The sequence below is a fragment of the Phoca vitulina genome, unplaced genomic scaffold (assembly GCF_004348235.1).
Source record: "Phoca vitulina isolate PV1807 unplaced genomic scaffold, GSC_HSeal_1.0 scaffold3, whole genome shotgun sequence".
NCBI lineage: Eukaryota > Metazoa > Chordata > Mammalia > Carnivora > Phocidae > Phoca > Phoca vitulina.
In genome coordinates, this window is record NW_022589706.1 from 67864389 (window position 1) to 67888293 (window position 23905).

At 35.7% G+C, this 23905-nt stretch overlaps 1 protein-coding gene across 1 annotated transcript in view; it reads left to right on the forward strand.

Annotated features, from left to right (window-relative positions):
• MMRN1 (multimerin 1) overlaps positions 1–23905 on the forward strand; it is a 74604-nt gene that overhangs the window by 45403 nt on the left and 5296 nt on the right. The window contains exons 5-7 of the mRNA XM_032398646.1: positions 5784–5897; positions 7246–7419; positions 12738–14726. Of these exons, the coding sequence (XP_032254537.1) occupies positions 5784–5897; positions 7246–7419; positions 12738–14726 (2277 nt within the window). The remainder of the gene's footprint in view (positions 1–5783; positions 5898–7245; positions 7420–12737; positions 14727–23905) is intronic.

The window sequence follows — 23905 nt, forward strand, 5'->3', positions numbered from 1 at the left end:
TCCTTTATTTGCTTTCTCTTCCATCTGTCACTGATTCTAAAAGGTTTTTTTTTTTGTCTTTTTAGTTTTTAAGTCTAATCTGCTGACTTTCTCTAGTATGTTGCTTTCTATTCCCTTGTTTACAATGCAATAAATAACATTTTTCCAGATTGCATGAATGATATTTATCTGAAATACTTATGACCCTAAGGGCAAGAGAAAATCAGACTTGAATGTTCTTCATTTACCTCCTTTTTGCCCCTTTACCTTTTATCCAGATTTGTTTTTACTTCTTGCACATTTAGGATCTTGCCTGGACCACATGGCACAGAGAGAACTGTGACTTAATGAAGTCACTAACAATAAGTCTGGAAGACTTAAAATACCCTCTACCTCCTCGTGTGTATGTGTGTGTATGCATGCACGCACGCACGCATGTGTGTGTATGGGTGTGTGTGATGTTCTGACTTGTCAGCCCTTATCAAATGAGAAAGGATACTAAGTGAAGTAATGTTAGAATCTCTACGTTAAATATGCAACATGTAATACTTATGAAGAGTGAGATGAAGAGACTTGATTTCATTAGAATATAATAGAACAATTTAAGACAATGCTTTACTATTTCTAATTAAGCTTAGGCAAAGTATTTTGAACCCCTGGAAATAAACCTTGTATAAAGGCTGTTGTGAGTTTTACTGTGGTTACTCCACTCCAGGATCATGAGCACAATCTGTCTCTTGATTATGAGAATGGGGTGAGAAGGAGCAGGGGTCATATTCAAGCATATAACAACTAATTTAATAACATCAATTAATATGTAAATCAATATAAAAATCAAAGGTTAAAAATGTATTACTTTTAAGTTAATGCGTATATTTTCTGTGTATAAATATATTTCATAAATATAAATATTGTGATTACTTAAATAATTGAATATTTAATGGTTATATTTAATAATTTAACTGAATACTTATAAATATATATTCATAAATAAAAATATATTATAAAACATATTAAGTAATAGAAACCATAACACAAACCATTCATCTTATTATTCTAGTAATTTCTAAATAATTTATTAATTTCTAAAACTTTTTGGCATTTTTTTTTTTGACATGGTTGATTCCAGCTAAATGATGTCTCTGTCACATAGATGATTTAATGTAGGTTACTGTCTCAACCTCCTTTAAAGAATTCTCCATCAGATATAGAGTCAATGGGTGATACCAAGACTCAGCAAATTGATCATTTCTATTAACATAAATGATAGTGCCATCCTGCTGAATTACCTATTAGTCTTTACTGAATTAACAATGACAGCATTCAAATTTTTTCCAGCCCTTAAGTACTATGTGCATTTTTAAATATTCAATATATTTATTACTAACTAAATCATGAAAATTGTAGGAATGTCCTATTTAATTAATTCATAGAGCTTTGCAAACATCATTTGGTCAAATTTGTGGCAACATAAATCAAGGAATGTAAACATTTATTATATTTTTTAGTTTTGTCATTTAAATATTATTTTCATATAATTAGAAAAATTGATGTTTTCTCATATAATTAATTGCTTAATTTTTGTTTCATATGAAATATATACATTTTTCATATCTGAAATGCCTTTCAGTTTTCAAATTATCTCCAGTTTAACAAGGTGACTATTTTTTCCCCTATAAAGTTAAAAATGAATTGACATCTCTATTAGAATGTCATTTCTGGGGATGCCTTGGTGGCTCAGTTGGCTAAGCATCTGACTCTTGATTTCAGCTCAGGTCATGATCTTGGGGTTGTGAGATCAAGACCCGAACCTGCTTAGCATGGAGTCTGCCTGAGATTCTCTCTCTCCCTCTCTCTCTGCTCCTCCCCCACCCCCACTTGTCTCTCTCTCTCAAATAAATAAATAAATAAAATCTTAAAAAAAAAAGAATGTCATTTCTGAAAAGCAATTCTCCACTTTTTTAAAACAAGGTTTGTTTGCCAAATGCTAAACATAAAACATTAGTAACGATACGCCTATATAGGAATTGTATTAGGTAAGTCCTATAGTATTTTCTTTTTTAAAAATGATTTATTATTTAAATTATATAATGTTAAAATTCTAATTTTATTTTATTTATTTATTTATTTATTTTTTTATTTATTTGAGAGAGAGAATGAGATAGAGAGAGAGAGCATGAGAGGGGGGAGGGTCAGAGGGAGAAGCAGACTCCCTGCCGAGCAGGGAGCCCGATGTGGGACTCGATCCCGGGACTCCAGGATCACGACCTGAGCCGAAGGCAGTCGCTCAACCAACTGAGCCACCCAGGCGCCCCTAAAATTCTAATTTTATTTCCTAAACATTTTCCTTTCTTTATTGATTTTTTTATTAACACTATTGGATGAAGTATTTGTGGATTTTTTTTTTATTATTTCAAAAATTTTGCTTTACTTGAAAATTTTTATTTCAAAAGCTTATTTCATGAGACTAATTTCATAAAGTTCTTTAATATTTTCCTCTTGATTGAAAATGAGCTTTAACAGAAATTGATTGTCATTATGAAAAATAAATCTAGTAATTTTAATTTTAAATGACAAAAGCTTAGAATATTATTTGAGTCAAACATTTATATAGCATGTAAAAATCCACTAATTTTTATTGAAAATCAAATCAAATTGATTTTCATTCCAGAAATATACATTGTTTTACATTTAATTGATTTTGTTATCAATTTGATGTTTTCAAATCAAAAGATGTTCCAGACTGATTTTTTTTTTTAGAGAGAGAGGTGGGGAAGGGGCAGAGGGAGAAGGAGAGAGAGAATCTTAAGCAGGCTCCAAGTTCAGGGCAAAGCTAGACGCAGGGCTCCATCTCACGACCCTGTGATCTTGACATGAATTGAAATCAAGAGTCGGGTGCTTACCTGACTGAGCCACCCAGGCATCTCTATTATTGACAAAATTTCTATGGTTTTTCTCTTTTCAAAAAAATCACACTCATAAGAAAGTGCTTCTAAAATTTAAATTTTTGTCTCTTTTCCAGTGTTTTTAATAATTTATTATAAATTCTTTAATAGTGTTTATCAAATTACCTCCTTATAAATTAAAGGCCCACTTCTCTATAGAATGATAGGAGACTCAAGGTTGTCATTTATTAGAGTTTAAATAGATCATGTCTTTAACATATGTTCTCATTATCAACAGGCAAGTGTGGTTGTTTAAAAGTCTATGAAGATAAATTTTTGGATTAAAATTTTAATATGAAAATATCTGGAATTTTCTGCCTTGTAACAATGAAACATTAGAATTTTTTGCAATTTTTTCTAAATCAGTACTTTTTTTTTTTTTAAAGATTTTACTTATTTCTTTGACAGAGAGAGACAGGAGAGAGGGAATACAAGCAGGGGGAGTGGGAGAGGGAGAAGCAGGCTTCCCGCTGAGCAGGGAGCCCGATGCAGGGCTCGATCCCAGGACCCCAGGATCATGACCTGAGCCGAAGGCAGAGGCTTACAGACTGAGCCACCCAAGCGCCCCTAAATCAGTACTTCTTAACCAAGGTCATACATCAAAAATCACTTGTAGAGTTTAAAATTATATGTATATAATATAAAATATATATAATAAAATATATAAATACATACACACACACGCACACACACACACACACTCAATTCCCAGAACAGATCTTCTGAATCAGAATCTCCGGGTGGGATAATGGAAAGAACAATGACATTTTTAGTGTTTCAGAATTTACAGGTGCTTTTGTTTTCCATCCATGGTGAAAATATCAGTATTCTAAAGAGGTAGGAAAAAAAAAATAATGTGTTACAAGTTAATAATAGATAGAAAAGGAAATTGGAATTGTCACTTGTTTGTATGGCACAAAACGGTATCTTTCTTTTTACTATAATCATGCATTGCTTCCTAACAAAGTACCCTCTGCCTACTGTGTTATGGAAATGCTTTTAAATGCACCAGCTCTTTTTGTTTTCCTATGATTTTTTGGTTTTGTTTTCCTGTGATATGATCAAAAAGGTAAGCAGTAAGAAAATGTAAAGATCATTTGTTCATCCTGTTGAAGCCACATGTTCCTTTTGCTATAAATACTTGCACATATTCTGAACCCTCTTCCACTGCTAAGAGAAATAGGGAAGGCAGTGAAGTAGGCAGTTGCTAAGGAAGATTTATTTTGATGCTTTACTCCGGTGGTTCTCAAACTTCAGTGTGCATTGGAAACATCAGCAGAGCTTGTTAAAACACAAATTACTGCCCCACTCCAGACTTTTTTAAATAAGCAGGTCTGGGATGGGACCTAGAAGTTGTATTTTCAAAAGTTTGCAGGTGGAAAAAAAAAAAAAGAGTACTACACATAAAAGAAAGTTTCCAGGTGATGCTAATACTGCTGATCTAGGAACCCTGGTTTGAGAACCATCACTTCACTTTCTAGTTACTCTCTTGGGTAGGCTTAGATTTTAGCTGCTAGAAAAAATGCTTTCTACATCATCTAAAGAGGAAACTTGATAAAAATCTATGCAATTATTTAATACATACATTTATATGAATTAATTTGAATTTAGGCTAAAGGAACCTTATTGCTAGGACCTAAGAGAAAATTAACACTTTTTGCTACTTATGCAGCCCTGAAATAAGTATAATTTCCCCAAACTGCAGATTGTTTTCTTCCAAATAAATTAACAATTATACAGGACTTTCTATAATACAGTGGAGAGAAAAAAAGAAACAACATCAAAACAAAAACCTTGAACGTGAATGGAAATTAGCTTAGCTCAATGCCCTGAAGAAAAGCAATGCAAAATTCAATCTAACAGTAGAGACTAACTCACATTAATACCAAATATATGATTCTTTCTACGGAGTAGAGATCCTTTAGTATTACTGTCACAGTCACACATGCCTTAGGGAGCATAATTAACATGGGCCAGAGAGACAGTTTCATTGGTACATAATTTCACATGGGAAGAAGCACAGTTAGATACCAAACACTTGTTTTCTCATGTCTGATATGCAGACATCAATGAATACATTTGCTTATTAAAAGTCTACAAATTACAGGCCTACCTTACTTGACGTGTTCAATATTTTTAATAGTGTCACTCTAAATTGTTTTCTCCAATGAAAAACTATATTTCCATCTAAAATATTACTTGATTCATGGGACAGGGCCATCAATTCTTTAACAGAGTAGACTTATTTTTTAGGAATTTCTGTTTTTCTGAAATTTCCCTGATTTTACCGGTTGATCCCCTTAAGACTTGCCATGTAATAGTTTACTTTTACCGGTAGTTCTTATGTTTTGAGTCTAGGTATTCCCTAAAACTCTGGGAACAACCCATTTACTTAAACAGGTATTCTTTCAGTCCGGTACCTGTAGCTCTCCCTTATTTCCAAGGAGACACCAGTTGGAAATTGCACTGTTAAACAAGCAGCCTTTGTCACAGTCCACTTCTAAAGCCACGATAGCCTTTAACACAGCCGATTTGAAAGTCCCCTCGATTAGGCGGGCAGCGTACGCCCTCCAGTTGGCCCAGCTGCCACAAACTACCATCCATTTTCGCCTAAAAGGAGACCTGAATGATTTTATTTTTCCCAAACGGAACTAGAGTCCTGCACTTCCAACCCCACGCGGTAGCACGTGGCCCTGCGGCTGGGGGCGGAGCAGCTCCCTCCGCAATCTTGGCAATCATCGCAGAGCACCGTGCTTCCGGACACGGGAGAATGAATGGCAGCCCCATCCCTAAAGGACTGGAAGAAATGAGGCAGTCCCAATGCTTAACTCTCTCTCTTCTCTTTTTGGGTCCGTCTAGCCCAGGAGCAGCCGCCCTTGATGCACAGCAAGCAGGCTGAGAGTCACACCGCCGGCGGCGCAGAGACCGCCGAGGAGCGGCCGCAGCAGCTGCAGCGAGACTGTGGTGACGCAGGTCACAGAGCGTAACTGCTAACATCCCTAAGCCAGTTATTGTCAACACTCTTTATAACAACTTCCAAACAAGAAAGCACTTGGCTGTCAAATGTTTGGTGGTGACACATTAGCATACCCCTCAGTCCTTTTCTGTTGGTGCCCCATATTGGGAGAAACTGTGGAGGACCCGTAGGTTCCCAGCCTGGAGGGACCACGCATAATTTTGAAGCTCTGTGTGCAAACGCAGGAGACGATTAAAAACGCTGTTATACTAGTTGTAAGGAAATCACAGGTGTCCAAAGTAAGGTCAAACTCTTGTCCTCCAAAGCCTGAAATCGTGGAAGAATCTTGAGGCGGAAGGTATGACGTCATCATCTGAAAGAGCTGAGAAAGCTCCCTTCCACTGATTGATAAGAGATCACCAAGGATGTGGATCACTGACTAGGGAAAAGAATTGTGACTTAGAATCAACAAGAACTTCATGTTGATCCAAAGTTGGCAAGCCACATATTTTCTCATCTTTCTAATCATTTCTTTTAGGCCTGACTTTATTTCTTAGAAACATAAGATTGGTTACTGCTGAGAACATCTGTGTGTTTGCCACAGATCTAGTCATACTAAATAGGGCACTCAAATTGAGAAATGGGACTTAGGGGAAATAAAGGTGTATATATCATAGAAACTGTACTTTTTTTTTTTTTTTTTAAGGGATTGGAATTCAGTATCTTCATAAAATACTATAAAATCTTCCTTGAATTACTGAAGTGTGTGTGAAAAAGCATGGGAAGTATCATTGCTATGTTAAATGATTCAGACTAAATCTGAATCTTTATCACTCATTAAAGAACACCTCAGTAAGGAATAAAATCCTCAGACTATAGATATGACTACACACATACAGAGCCACACATATTTAATTCTGTAATGTTGGATTTGAAAGCAGAAGATGAGGTATTAGCTCTCCAACCTCAAACCAGTAATACTTTGGTTTTCTGTCCCTCAGTTTCTTCATCTTTTAAGAATGTAACAATAACTCTTTGAAGTTAAAAAAAAAAAGACTGAAGATTCTGGGCAAAGTTAAAACATTTTAGAAATCTAATATATTATAAATGTGTATATATATGTATTTTACATTTATATGTTATATATTTATATATTATAGATTTTCACCCTTGGTGTAGAATTCAGGCTGCCATTTGCTAAGTGCATATACAGTAGTCTATATTTTCAAATATGTAGTACAAACATGATTTATTTGAATTACCTTTAAACCTATCATGATATTTGAATAATAATATTTGAATAGTATTATATATGTATATGTATATATATATAAGAATATACATATTCTTTTCTTTTCCATGCAGCAGTGACACAAAAGATGACCGAGCAGATGAACTACCAGGCGATGAAACTGACCCTTCTCCAGAAGAAGATTGACAATATTTCTTTGGCTGTGAGTGATGTAAGGAACACGTACTCCTCCCTAGAAGGGAAAATCAGTGAAGATAAAGACAGAGAATTTCAATCTTTTCTAAAAGGTAAAAGTAAAGTGAAATATTCACTCAGTTAAGACAAAAGGTAAATGACTCATTTATCTTTTCTCATATCATTTTGGAATCTTTGCTTTAGATTGGGTGGTATAAAAGTCTAAGAGTATAGTTTTGGAGTAAGATATTTGTAAATCAATCTCTGAAATAATTTGAAGCACCTAATATTTTTTTTTACTGTATAGTCAGATCTTTTACTCAATATTTCATCTGATTTATTTTCATTAAGTACTAGTTACAGCTTAACTTGTCTTTCTTTATAGTTAAAATGGGCCATACTTAGTTTACTTCCATTGTGGTTTCCAGTTCAAGATAAAGATGAGGTTAAGAAAGAATTATCAAGGCACAAATATATGGTTGTCTCAATAATATTGATGAATATATTGAGGATAAATCTAAAGTGTGTCGTTACCCCAGAAATTATCTAGTTTATGGAGTATAATCAATAAAATACATCCTAAAACATCTCAGGTAATAGAAATAACAATTTCTTTATAAATGTAAATCAGCTTTGCCCAACTTTTATGCTCTTAAAACAGCAGGCTGTGTTCCTTTCTGGAGGTTTTACAGGATAATCCATTTCCTCTTAATTCCAATTGTTGTCAAAAATCATTTTCTTGCAGTTGTGGGACTGAGGTCCTATTTTCTTGATAGCTATAAACTGAGGCTTTTCCCAGCTTCTAGAGGCCACTGCACTTCTTGGCTCATGGCCTTTTTCCTCCATCTTTGAAAACCAGCAACACTGTTGAGTTCTCATGGCATGTCTCAAACCCACTCTTCTACCTTCCTTTTCTTCTTTTAAGGGCTCAGTGATTACACTGGATAGACCTGAATAATCCAGGATAATCTTCTCATCTTAAGGTCTTTAACCTTAATCACATCTGCCAAGGCCCTTTTGCCAGGCGAGGTAACATATTCACAGGTTCAGGAAATTAGGGTGTGGACATCATGAGTGGAGCAGCATTATTCTGCCTGCCACATGGATCTGTAGACAGTGAGCAATTGCTATGGTAGTGTTATGCACAGGGTACAATGGGACCATTTGGTAGTTTCAACAAATCCAATCTAAGGGCGCCAGGGAAGACCTCTACAAAAAGAAACCATCTCAACTAATATGCTATGGATCAGGTATGGATCAGGAGGAATTAATTAGGCAAAGGGACTTCAAGGAGGACATGGATTTTCTAGCAAGTAATTTGGTCACTAGGAATATCTCAGTTCTCCGGGTTTATTGTATGTTTCCAAATTTCAGGATTAGGGATCCCTTTCACTTTGTTTTATACATAAAAGTATACTTATTGTATAACCCTGTATCCATCACGTTGTTTTTTCTTTGTTTTTCACCTGTGGTTCGCAGGTAAAAGATAAGGTGGAGGTTTCCATATCATCTACCAGTATGGCAGCAACCATGATGTTTTTTTTAATTATGTAAATAATTGGTGCTGTTAAGCCCCTGAAGGAAAGACCCTGCCCTACATTTCTGGCATGTCCCCTATGGCCAAACTTACCAATGACAAGCATGCGAAGGGAATATATTTTCCCTGAAGTGACAACATGAGAAAGAAGTCAAATAGAAATAGTATATAATTGACTATAACTACCATAATGAAATTTGTTTGGCAAAATTTGGTTATCAGGACCAAAGAGAATTAGAGAGAATTAGGCCTGTCAACAGCTTTTTGTGAAACTACTAGCAAAGATTCTGGCAGTGACACAGGAAAAAAGCATATACTCACAACAACAACAACAACAACAAAATTCTCCTCTCATTAGGAGGTATTAGTCGTGTGCTAAGCATAATCAATTACGAAAATCAGAGAGCTTGTAGTTAATGAATATTCATTCAGGTAACAAAAACTAAACTCACCCCACGGCACTGCACTTGCCTAACAAAACCACCACCTCTTCGCTTGCTTACTCTACATCCAGGATGAGGAACACGACTTATCTACTAGTAGCCACAGAAACTGTTCGACATCCAATGTCCCAGTTCCTTAAGAGGCACCTGAATGTTATGAATAGGCCCTACATTCACAACCACAGAGGGGCCCGCCAGCATGTCTGATCTCATACCTATCTGTTAAGTCACCACAGTGTCGTCTTTTTCAGGAAGTAGAAGCACATGAGTCACATGAAACAGAATCAAATAGAGTTAAAAAGTATGTTCCCACTCAGATATTGACATAAAGCACTTTGACATATTTTTGCAAAATCAGATTCTTACGCAGAACATTTTTTAGCAACAAATTATGGAAATGTTATCTGAAAAGCTCCTTTTCCAGAAACAATAATTTGTTTTTAAAGCTAATAGTCTGGGGGCGCCTGGGTGGCTCAGTGGTTAAGCTTCTGCCTTCAGCTCAGGTCATGATCCCAGGCTCCTGGGATCGAGCCCCGCATCGAGCTCCCTGCTCAGCGGGAAGCCTGCTTCTCCCTCTCTGGCTCCCCCTGCTTGTGTTCCCTCTCTCACTGTGTCTTTCTCTGTCAAATAACTAAATAAAAATCTTAAAAAAAAAAAAAATCTAGCTTTAAAAAAAAAAAAGCTAATAGTCTGTTTGATTTCTTTTCAGACACTGCTGTGATTTTAGCCTTTCCCCAGTATATTTTTCCATTAAAGATTTAAAATATAGGGGCACCTGGGTGGCTCAGTCAGGTTAAGCGTCTGCCTTCGGCTCAGGTCATGATCCCAGGGTCCTGGGATCGAGTCCCGCGTCGGGCTCCCTGCTCAGCTGGAAGCCTGCTTCTCCCTTCCCCCTCCCCTCCCACCTGCTGGTGCGCACTCTCTCTCTCTCAAATAAATAAATAAAATCTTAAAAAATGTATATAATAACTAAAGCACCTCCTAGTTTCCATTTTCATTGTTTATTTTTTTTCCTAGTTACTTTGATCAGACTCTGAACTACACTTTATCTATTTACAGTGTTTTTACCTACCATTCTTATTCTGATTTTCAGATCACATGTTTTTTTTTCTTTAAAAATTTTATTTATTTATTTATTTATTTATTTATTTATTTATTTAGAGCATGCCTGCTCAAGCACAAATGGGGGGTAAGGGGCAGAGGGAGAGGGAGAGAGAATTTCAAGCAGACTCTGTGCTGACCACAGAGCCCAATACTGGGCCGATCTGATGGCCCTGAGATCACAACCTGAGCCAAAACTAAGAGTCAGACACTTAATTAACTGCCTGAGCCATCCAGGTGCCCCAGATCACATAATTTTTTGTTGGCTGAATTTAAACAGCTATTTTTATTATCCACAATTAATTAATTCAGTTACACTTAAGTTTTATTTTACCTTTTCAATCTTGAAAAACACTTTAAGGCCAAAATGATATAAATTCCAAGAAGGTCTGATTCCTAAACTTAAATATTTTATTGTATTTCATCAAGCTGTCGTGAAAATTTAAGACCATTTTAACTAACAGGAAATGACTAAATGATCTTGTGGGAAGTATAATAAAAATAACTTTGCTATTGAGTAGCAACTTACACCCAGTGAAGCTAACATATTCTATTTTTAGTATCAGAAATCTGATTTTCCAAATTTTACCTTCTGTGTAGCATATAAAATACGCTCAATGAAGATTTGTTGTGCAAATGGGTTAGTTACCGGTTAAATGCTAAGTAAAATTTAGAAAATAAAAATACTTTAAAAGCCTGTGGTGCAATTATTCATGCTATTACATATAAAAGCCAAGACTGTTTCAGTATAATTTATCTTAATTGTGATTGCTTAAACTTTTCTAATTAATTTAGCCTTTCCTTAGTACTTCCGTGCTATGTCATTGTTTACTGTTCCCATACTTTACATTTTTACTATTTACTTTACATTTTACTATTATTTTTTCCATTACATACAGATTGATTTTCACTTACTTATATTTTTTGGCCTATTAAATGTATTTCAGTTTTCACTATGTTTAGAAATGTAAATTTTTTTTTTTTTTTTTACTCTGGAAATACTATTCCCTAAAGATCAATTAGCAGTATTGACCTGTAGGGTATAGGATTTCCAGGGAAATATTTATTCATGTAAACAACATTTACAGCTTTGTCTTTGTATCAGATTAATATCAAGATGCTCAAGCAATACATCATTGTATTTGCTATAATTGATCTTTCACATACTTTTTATGTAAATCTCTCATGCATCTCAGATACTTTTTAAAACTTGCTTACGAAATAGAGACATGTAGAGACCCTATATTTTTATTCTACAATTATCTTTCTTAAATAGGCTTTATGACAGCCAGAAGTCACATCACAGTTGTGCAGACCTTCCTGTTCTACATGCTTTGTAGTATGTTGCTGGTATTTTACATTATAGTCATTAGTTACCGTTTTGGATTTGAGTGGAGTTATCTTCCATTACATGTGCTTCATAGCTATGTACTATAAATACACCTCAAGCATATGTTTTATTTTTTCCCGTTTTCTGTTTTTGTATGTAACAGGTTTGGTGGGTTGGGTTTTTTCCATTTTTAAATACTAATTTCTTCTTTGGAATAGTTCTGAGTTTTTGATACTTCGGGACTCTTTTCCTTTTTTTTTCTTATGTTACTTTTAGAGCTGTCCATAATTCTGATTTATGATCAGTCCATGCTTTCTAATACTGGAAATACTAACGTGTGTTTCATTAGTGGCAAGTTTCCTCTTATTTTTGTTAGGAATTAATGTCATATTATGATAATCAAGGTATATCTTGAATTCCTATTTTCATTTGACTTTTTTTTTGTGATCCCCAAACCTCTCATTATTATTTTATTGTTGATATAAACTATTGTTGAATCTTGTGACCATTACTTTATATTGTTCCTTATTTGGGAATCTCATTAAATTTCTTCTCTGCCGTCAGTTTGTTAGTTTTTATGAGCTCAAAACACAAGCTCTGAAACCTAATTACTAGCAACCTAATAACATAGTCATGAGATAATACCAGGTATTATTTACTGAGCCAGAAAGCCCAAAGCCATTTATTTTCGTACCAGAGTAAGAGTAGACTTAGAATCATAACATACGAGGATCTATTAACTGAAGTCCATATCAGTTCCTTCATGTCTTTTGTTTATGCTTCTGGTATGTTCTACACCACAATTGATTTCTCCCCTCAGGCTTATCAATTAAGAATGTAATCACCTTCTATGAACTATAGTAATTTTTAAAATTTCATAAGTAAGTGTAGTGAAGAAGTATTTTTATTATTGTGTGTTATTAGTGCTTAGTCGCAAACTTTTATCTTTTTAGAGATATCTAAAGTTTACATAATTAAAATCATATATCATTTATTGGTGTTTAATATTTCTTTCTCTAGGTCTAAAATCCAAAAGCATTAATGATCTGGTAAAGAACATAGTAAGAGAGCAATTTAAAATTTTTCAGAATGACATGCAAGAGACTATAGCCCAACTCTTCAAGACTGTATCAGGCTTATCAGAGGACCTTGAAAACACCAGACAAATAATTCGTCAAGTTAATGAATCTGTGGTTTCAATAGCAGTCCAGCAAAAGTCTGTTTTAATGCAAGAAAACAGGCCCACTTTGACTGATGTACTAGATCTAAAAAATCACATTGTGAATATTAGGCAAGAAATGACTTTTACATGTGAAAAGCCTATTAAAGAATTAGAAGCAAAGCAAGCTCATTTAGAAGGTGCTTTAGAACAGGAGCATTCACGGAGCATTTTGTATTATGAATCTCTCAACAAGACTCTTTCTAAAATGAAGGAAGTTCATGAGCAGCTTTTATCAACTGAACGAGTATCAGATCAGAGGGGTGTTCCAACTGCTGAATCAGTTAGCAGTAATGTCACTAAGCACATGTCCGCTCTACAAGAGAATATAAAGAAGCAGGGTTTGATGATGCTGCAAATGTTTGATGATTTGCACACCCAAGACAGCAAGATTAACAATCTCACTATTGCTTTGGAGATGGAGAAAGAATCTATCAGGGGTGAATGTGAAGACATGCTATCCAAGTGCAGAAATGATTTTAAATTTCAAATTAAGGACACAGAAGAGAATTTACAAGTTTTAAACCAAACACTGGCTGACGTTCTCTTTCCAATGGACAATAAGATGGATAAAATGAATGAGCAGCTAAATGACTTGACTTATGATATGGAGATCCTTCAACCCTTGCTTGAGCAGGCAGCACCATTTAAAGAGACAATGATACAAGAACCACCAAAAGAAGGAATAGCTACAAGGAAAAAAGTGGAAAACCTGACTAGTGCTGTCAACAGTCTAAGTATTCTTATCAAAGAACTTTCAAAAAGACACAACTCACTTAGGAATGAAGTACAGAGTCGTAGTGATGCCTTGGACAGACGTATCAATGAATATGCCTTAGAAATGGAAGATGGCCTAAATAAGACAATGACTATTATAAATAATGCCATTGATTTCATTCAAGATAACTACATGCTAAAAGAGACTTTAAGTACAATAAAGTATAATCCCGAAGTCCATCATCAATGTACCCAAAATATGGAAACTGTTTTGACATTTATTTCTCAATTCCAACGCTTGAATGATTCCATTCAGATGTTGGTCAATGACAATCAGAGATACAACTTTGTTTTGCAAGTTGCCAAGGTCCTTGCAGATATTCCTAAGGATGAAAAACTAAGTCAGTCCAGCTTTCAAAAGATTTATCAAATGTTCAATGAAACCACTTCCCAAGTGATAAAATACCAGCAAAATATGAGTTATTTGGAGGAAAAAATACTCTCAGCCACAAAGATTTCCAAAAATTTTGAAACTAGGTTGCAAGGTATTGAGACTAAAGTGACCAAGACACTCATACCTTATTATGTTTCACTAAAAAAAGGCAGTGCGACTACAAATGAGAGAGACCAGGCTCTTCAACTGCAGGTACTAACTTCCAGATTTAAGGCGCTGGAAGCAAAATCCATTCAGCTCTCAGTTCACTTCACTTCACTTAACAAAACTCTGTCTGAAGTTTTAATCATGTGTCATAATGCTTCTACACGTATCTCAGAACTGAATGCAACCATACCCAAGCAGATAGAAAGTTCCCTACCTGATATTCAGCTTCTTCAGAAGGGTCTGACAGAATTTGTGGAATCAGTAATTGAAATAAAAACTCAAATTGCCATATCTAATTTAACTTGGTATATAAATCGAACACTGTCTGGTGGTCTTGCCAGTGTTGTCAAGTCTCAGAAGCAAATAAAACCAATGCTGAAGAAACCCAGTTCACTTAAAAAACCAACAGTGAATCTTACCACTGTCCTGATAGGCCGGTCCCAAAGAAACACAGACAACGTTCTAGTTCCTGGTAAGCTATTGCTGAAATGATAACGTTTAATCTCTCTTTCTATTTAAAGGATATTTAGTAGAACTGTGGGGTTTATCAAGACCATAAGACATAAAAGGCAGTTTCTTGAACTTGGGTAAATAAGTAATTCAAAGATCACTGATGTACCATTTGAATCTGATTCCATCCTATGTAAATTAGGCATCAAGTGCTTATAGTATAAATATTTGTCTACATGTTTCTTAACTTTTTTTCTGACAAAACCTCTGTAATACAATCAGTTTGCCCCTGTAGAACATTTTTGCTTTCATATGTAATTAAGGAGAGCTATTAGATAATCAGCTTCTGGATGAATATGACCAGACTGAGTCTTATTCATTTGGCATTATCTGACAAAATGTCTTGTATGCTATAGGAACTCAGTAAATATCTGTTGAATGACTGAATGAGTGAATGCATACTGGAGCAGGAATTTGATTTGCGTAGATCACAACAAGCTATGAATGCCAAGCTAAGTGTCTTAGTCCATTTGGGCTGCTATAACAAAATACCAAAGACCAGGGTAGCTTCCAAATAACAGAAATGTATTTCTTGCAGTTTGGGAGGCTAGATAGTCCAAGATCAAAGTGTCAGCATGACAACTTCTGGTGAGGGCCCTCTTCCTGGGCCACAGCTGGTGACTTCTTGCTGTGTTTTCCCAAGGTGGAAGGTGTGAGAGATCTCTCTGGGGTCTTATTTATTTATTTATTTATTTATTTTTCCTTTTTTTAAAAATTTTTTAAATTTTATTATGTTATGTTAGTCACCATATCATACATCATTAGTTTTTGATGTGGTGATCCATGATCCATTGTTTTCGTGTAACACCTAGTGCTCCATGCAGTACGTGCCCTCCTTAATACCCATCACCAGGCTAACCCATCCCCCCTCCCCTCTAAAACCCTGTTTGTTTCTCAGAGTCCATAGTCTCTCATGGTTCATCTCTCCCTCCGATTTCCCCCCCTTCATTTTTCCCTTTCTTCTCCTAATGTCCTCCATGCTATTCCTTATGTTCCATAAATAAGTGAAACCATAGGATAACTGACTTTCTCTGCTTGACTTATTTCACTTAGCATAATCTCCTCCAGTCCCATCCATGTTGATGTAAAAGTTGGGTATTCATCCTTTCTGATGGCTGAGTAATATTCCATTGTATATATGGACCACATCTTCTTTATCCATTCATCTGTTGAAGGGCATCTCGGCTCTTTCCACAGTTTGGCTATTGCGGACATTGCTGCTCTGAACATTGGGGTGCATATGACCCTTCTTTTCACTACATCTGTGTCTTTGGGGTAAATACCCAGGAGTGCAATTGCTGGGTCATAGGGTAGCTCTATTTTTAAATTTTTGAGGAACCTTCACACTGTTTTCCAAAGTGGCTGTACCAACTTGCATTCCCACCAACAGTGTAAGAGGGTTCCCCTTTCTCCACAACCTCTCCAACATTTGTTGTTTCTCACAACCTCTCCAACATTTGTTGTTTCTTGCCTTGTCAATTTTTTCCATTCTAACTGGTGTAAGGTGGTATCTCAGTGTGGTTTTGATTTGAATTTCCCTGATGGCTATTGATGATGAACATATTTTCATGTGTCTGTTAGCCATTTGTATGTCTTCTTCAGAGAAGTGTCTTTTCATGTCTTCTGCCCAATTTTTGACTTGATTATTTGTTTTTTGGGTGTTGAGTTTGAGAAGTTCTTTATAGATCTTGGATACCAGCCCTTTATCTGTAGTGTCATTTGCAAATATCTTCTTCTGGGGTCTTTTTTAAAAGAACACGGATCCTGTTCATTGAGGGCTCTACCTCCCAAAGGCCCCACCTCCTAATATCACCAACTTTGGGGTTTAGAATTTCAACATATAAATTTTGGGTGGATGCATTCAGATCATAACACTAAGGCATTTAGACAAGGTTTTGTAAGAGTGGTCTTTGGAACTGTGGAGCAGAGGGTTGGGTATGGTAAGAACTGTATCTCAGAGGCATGAGGCTGGCAGTAGTAGAGAGCACGACTGCAAAGAATGAAATTAGAGACACCAGTTAGGAGAGTATTAGCAGAGCAATTAAGAGCCAGATCTAAGGAAGAGGAAGTTGAAACAGAGGGGACAAATGTGAAACCTGTTGTGAAAGTAGAATTAATGGAAACAGCAGGGGAGTGGAAAAACCGATGATCCAAGGAACAACAAATCAGGATTCTGGTCCTAGTTGTTTCAGTGATTTCTCTGTAACCTTAAGCAAGTCCACCTCTCTGGGTCTCTGTTTCTTCCTTTTAAGTGATGGGATTGCGGTAGGTATTTTGCTGAGCTCATTAGTAGAAATATGTTGCAGAGCGCATTATTGTAAAAAAACGTGAGCTGTTCGCGGCCTGAATGCGTGGCACTTGGGGAGGGAGAGACCTAGAATACTCTAAGTTTTGAATTTGGGAAATGAGAGGGTGGCAGTATTATTAATAGATGTTATAAACACCAGAAGAGAAGCATAAATTTGGGAGGAAGGAAGAATTCAATGCAATGCATATGAACATACAGAAGTTTCTCTGTATGAAAGAAGTGTCTCATGAATATCTTTGAACTTTCCACAATGAAAAGAATAGCTGACGATTCTTACTGAAAGAAATGGCAGAGTTCCTCTCATATGAGTCCACTATTAAATTATATGCCCAACTGGATGAATTTTTTATTTTATTGCTTTCTAATTACAAAAGAGTGATTATTGTCCTGACATAATATGACTCCGTATTTAGTCTCTGAATGTTTTGATAACATTCAAAATCACAGAATAATACAAAGCTGAATTGTTTCTTGACTACTTAAATTATTGTATTTATTTATGACTTCCTTGCAATTAGTCTGATCCAGGAAGACTAATCTTATCATGTGGAATCACAGAATAAACGATTCAGATGTACATGTTTCCTAGAGAAAGGTGGTAGTAGTTCAATACAAGATGTTCTTAGACTAGTTTAGGAGAAATAAAAAATTCTTTTTCAATTTTATTTCAATCTTTGGTCTTCCTGTGGACATTGCAAATGAGTTTCAGTTAAGCTCTACTCCAGCACATGTGATCATACACCAGGCAAATCATGTCATTTTTTTTTCTTAAACCAAAAAATGCCTGGATATATATAGTAAATATAAAATTCAAGTAATTTCAGAATTAACTGAGGTAGAAGGTTTAATAGAACACAAGAACTTATACACTTATAGTATAAAGAATGCATGTTAGGAGCTTATAAAAATTATATTTAGATATTTATATAGCAGCTGACTCAATATTGAACTTAATGGGCTAATAATTAACTTAGTTCCGATTCTCTTTTTTCCAACGATGCCTTGATAAAATTGCTTCCTGTTCCTTTATTTACTGGAAGTAGAATTTTTTAATAGGCCTATCTACCAAAATTAATAATTAATTTAAAGTTCTTTATTTCAGGAAAGATAGCCAACAATGTCAGGGCAATAAAGATATATTGGCCTAATTTCATGAACTGGGTGGATATTCACTTTATGTAGGACCAGCAGCATAATGTGTAGAACACTTTTAGTAGGTGTGTAGATATGCATGCTCATTAAGCCGGCTTCTATGTGCCATAAAACCGATGTCATTCATTGGACTGTGAGCTGGTGAAGTCTGTGCATAGCGATAAAACCAGTGGACTCAGGCTAAGTTTTCCTGTAAGAATAAACCAACAGTGGTGCAGCTGGGTGACTCAGTCAGTTAAGCACCTGACTCTTGGTTTCGGCTCAGGTCATGATCTCAGGGTGGTGAGATCAAACCCCTTCGGGCTCCGTGCTGGGTGTGGAGCCTGCTTCAGTGTCTGTCTTTCCCTCTCCTTCTGCCCCTCCCCCCTCTCGGGCTCTGTTTCTCTCTCTCTTTCTCTCAAAAAAAAAAAAAAAAGAATAAACCAATTGCAATTAACTACTTTGTTTGATACCCTGTTTCATACCAGGGCTGGAGCACACTGGCACACTGGCTAAATTTGGCTGTGTTTCCTTTGACCTTTACTATTATATGATAAATACCATGTAGCCAGATTGCTCGCCTACATTAACTAACATCAGAAGATAATTTATCATCATCTTATGAATCTCACAACAATATTATTCAGATTAGAGCCACTATCATCTGCAGAATAATAAGTGCAGTTAATAGAATGAAAAACCCTATGAATTTAGTTTTCAAAACTTAATTTTAATACTGATAACTTCCTTTGAAGCCTAATAATAGTGATATTATAATAACATAATATTGGATACTACTTATTAACGCTATATCACAGGTGCTGTACAAATTATATATATGTTAGCTCATTTAACAACACTTAGGAAGTAACTATCATTATTGTTATTTTGAAGATAAGTAAACTAACCCTCAAAGAGATGAACTGACCTCTTCTGCTTAAGGTCATGCAACTAGTTAGTGACAGAACCTGACTCTTGGTCTGTTGGACTCAGGGCTCAGTCCTCAACTACTCTACTCAAAGAGGTTGTGGAGTATGTTTACCTGCCTTTCTCTTCCTTCTGCTTCTGTTCAGTGCATCAGATCTATCTCAGAGTCTGGCCATATCTGAATATTCCAGATGGCCAGAATCGATACTCCAAAGGAGTTTTCCTTCTTGAGGATCCGAATACTGCCATTCATTTCTGCACTTACCAGGAAGCAAAGGCGCTACTTTTCAGTTTGGATTTTTCTGTGATATGGCTGATGGGCAGTTGTCATTGGAAGTGACCACCAATTATTCGCAAGATCTTTTTTTGACTGATGCGGTAGGAGGGCAAAATTCAGAGTCCTCATCCCTATCACTTCCTGTGAGGAATCCCCATATTCAGTTATGTTAATTATGATTCCTCCTAGGCCAGTGCTGATAAGCTGTTCCGGTTGAAACACTAAATATTTGATTTGCGTCTAAACAATATTCCCATAGACACCAAGAGGGTTTTATTTCATCTTTGAAGATTTGTTTGTACAGCAATTGGCAGACTCGTCCCTGCAGAGAGGGTTTGGCTGCTTGCCTTCTAAGAGGAGCTCAGTCCCGCCGTAACACATCCACATCGGCAACAACATCACTGAGGACGAGCACCTGGTGCTCGTGAGACCATTGACTTTTTATTGTGACCAGTATTCCCAGTATTTACCAGATATACTTAACTCTCATAATAAACCTCTTTGATTCATAATTGCCCCTTTAACCACTCCTCTTAAGAAAGATTACATTCCACATAAGACTTGGTAGTGTACCAAATACAACATTTTAAAATTATCATTGCTGAGGATATAAGTGATTTAAAAGAGAAAAAATAAGAGCCTGGATATTTCACTGTTTTATTCCATTTTAAACCCATTTTTAATTTTTGTGACTCTGCATTGAGGCTGTTATGATGACTAAGGAGCACTGATTTTGGAGTCAGGAAACCAAGGTTCAGGTCTTGCCTGGCAACGTTTTTGTTTGTACCAAGTCATTCATTTTCCTAAAACTTGCTTTTGTAAAACTTGCTTTCCTAAACCTTGCTTTCCTCATTTGTAAAATATAGAATAATATATCCACCTCAAAAGTTTATTTTGAGAATCATGGACTAACTTTTAAATAGTATATTATGAAATTAGTTATGATGCTTTTTTTTAGCTATACCCAACATTTATGGTTTTTCTCTAATATTTTCACTTAATATTTGACATATAATTATTTACATATATCAACATAATTTACAGACTTAGGTATTCCATCATTCCCTATCTTTATAAGTCATTGCATTTTAAATTCAACATATGTTTATAACTGAGCTTATGCCTATCATATAATGATAACTCAAAAAGAATAAGATACAAAATGTAAAGACTTAGCTGCACAAAAATGCATGTGTATCAATAAATGCTGAAAAATATCTGCAAAAATTTTAATAATGGCTTTTTCCAAGGTGTTTTCTACTCTTCATATGTTTTTCCATATTATAAAAAATTAACATTTTCAAATATACCTCAAGATAACTAATAAGTTGACTTCTGTCCAAAATGGTTGACTTTTAAGCTAATTAAATTTTGAAGGATAACGGCTTGAATTTAGAATTTATGGTGTGTTTTATAAGGTCTCCAAAACCACACACAAGTTTGGTGATCTGCTAGCAGTACTCCTGGAACTCAGCATAGAGTGATGCACACAGCTGAAGTTTATTTTGATGAAAAGATACATGAAAGGATTAGTGGGGGGAAATGATACAGGCCTAGTCTGGAGAAATCTATGTGCAAGCTTTCTTATGCTCACTGTGTCCAAGAAGGGAGCATGCTTATGTGCGCTCTTTTCTCTAGTCACACACACACACACACACACACACACACACACACACACGTGCAATATTTCTGTCCAGAGAAGTCCATCAGATAGCACCCAAGGGTTTTATTGGGGCTTGTCTTAGTCAATTCAGACTACTATAACAAAGTACCATAGACTGGGTGGCTTATAAACTATAGAAATTTATTTCTCACAGTTCTGGAGGCTGAAAGTCTCACATCAGGCCATCGTAGCTGGGTTCTGATGAGAACCCTTGTGCAGGATATAGACTGTCAACTCCTTGTATTCTCATGTGGCAGAAAGGGAAGGAGTGAGAGAGCTCTCTAGGGTCTCTTGAAAAAAGGCACTCCTCCCATTCATGGAGACACCACCCTCATGACCTAGTCACCCCCGAAAGTCCCTACCTACCAATATTATCAGACTGGGGGTCAGGATTTCAACATATGAATTTTGAGTGGACACAAATACTCAGTCCATAACAGGACTGGTTATGTAGGCACCCTCTGCCTAGTACTTACCAAAACTCTGGACTCTCAGAAGGAAGGCAGATGTTCAGCATAACCATATTGTTTGTACAAATAGTCGGGGCACAGTGAATGACACTTACAGTTAGGAAGTGGCAAGAAACCAAAAGCCCAGATGTGGGCTAAGGGCAAAACCTGGCAGGCAGGCCTTTCTAAAGATAGCAGTCTCAGGCCTGCTCGATGAATTCTTTTCTGTTCATGATCTTAAAGGTATTCTTTGTGTCACAATTGATTAGCAAGCCTATCCACTGGGGATAGTCTCCCTAGTTGGTATCAATAAAACCTACCAGTGTCGAAGAAAAATTAAATGAACTATTTTCGTTTATGGTTCCCTGGGAGAAGAAATGACTCCCCGGCTTTCTATGTAATTCTCCTTCTGATGGAAGGATGACAGTTGAGGAGAGGATGCTGACAAAATTGACAGCCCCTCCCTGTACCTTGTCGTGCTGTAAAATGGCCATGATGTCTAAGGTGAGCAGGCAGGAGCCCATGTGTTTGATACTTGCATCTGAACCAAAATTTATAACACATGGTCTGACCAAAAAAGGAAATGGGACAGAATACCAGGTGCCATTTACACAGACACTGCACGTGCTTGGGTTCTTTCTCTAACAAGAATCACAGGAGCTATTTCTCAACAATAGACTATTTCTTTGGCACCCAAGAGTTGAAACCAAATTTGATTATTAGCTGATCTATAATTAAATACAATGAATAGATGTCTTTCTACTGGTCGTCAAAAACACTATAAATTCAGAATTGCCCATGTGGTATTATTTTCTGTCATATTGGTTATCAAACATGAAAAGGAAAGCGTAGGGATTATTAAATCACATATTGTGAACTTATTGCACAGTGGTTTGAGTTACATCTTGACAAAAAATTGAAGCATAAAAATAACAGCTGTACCAAATTTTTACTGAACATTAAGTTTGAGAAACATGCTTTAAGGTTTTAATTGCCAGTTTTACTATGCACAGCTTAAAAGTGACTCTGAAAAGAAATAATAAGTATTTTATTATAAGTTTAATTGGAACTATTCATCCATGTTTATGTTGAATAACATTTAGTTGTATCTGTGACTTTCTTTTGCATTTTCCTAATGACTAATGATTTGACCATATTTTAATGTATTTGTCATTTTTCAAATAGTGCTTTTGATTAAAAGTTATGACTTTTAAGAAAAAGGTGAATAAAGTTGATAATATCAAATAAAAACATTTAATCTCCTAGGTCATGACTTAAGATAAATGAATGATAATTTAATGACAAAGGTTAGAGTAAATCTTCTGGGACAGGGATAATACATCTGATATGATTAAATGAGCTCTAAAATTATATTTGAAGGACTGAGAAAAAAGATCCCAGAAACAATATCAAGACCAACAGATGTGATTAAAAAGAACAAAAATAAAAACATACTATGAAGGAAAAGTAGTAAAGATGGCTGGAAACAATATTTCCATCCATCTATACACCAATGGACAAAATATGAGTAATTAGAACAATGAATTTGGAAATTTCACATAAACAAATAAATATTCACATTTCTTAAAGTTGTTGGAAAGGAACATATGGAGTATTTTTAGAACAATGGAAGGATAAACCTTATTTGATAGGAACAACTTTGATAAATGGAGACACAGCATAGTGCTGAAAGTTAATGTACCCATAAGTGGAAGGAATCATTTTAGAGAGCACTGGAATTGGGATGACAAATAAAGTCCTAATGTTGTGTGGACATGTTACCTTGAGCAAAGTTGTGTAGTGGATTTATACATAATGCGTTTCTCTGTGTATGACAAACTGGCCCAGAGGCAATGCTAGGTTTCCTCACTAATCTGTTGGAAACTCCATTCTGCTCCAAGCAGAGATCAGGGTTATCTGCCCTCTGCAATGTTATTGTTAAAAAGAAAGAAAGAAAAAATAAGATGTTGATGATAAAACAGGACTAAGCAATGAAAATACCAAATAAAATAAAAATAAAATATGTAAAACATTATGAAAAGCCAACATAAAAATAAGAATGGAGGAGAAGACATCCATATAATATGCTGCTTCATTTTATCCATTAAATATCTATTGAGTAAGTGTTGAATGAGCCCTGAGAAAGATTAAGTGGACAGAGTGGTAAATTCAACACACTCCCTCTTCTCATGGACCTTGCAGATTACGCAAATAATTATAATAAAGAATGGCAAATGTTAGCAAAGGCAGAGTGCTTTTGAAAATGTAAGGAGCTCTCCAATCAGTTCAAATTTAACATGAACATTTATGAAATATAGAAGTAGGATTAATAGGAAAATGTAACTTGAGCACATATTAGGGTCCAGAAAGAACAGACCAGAACAAA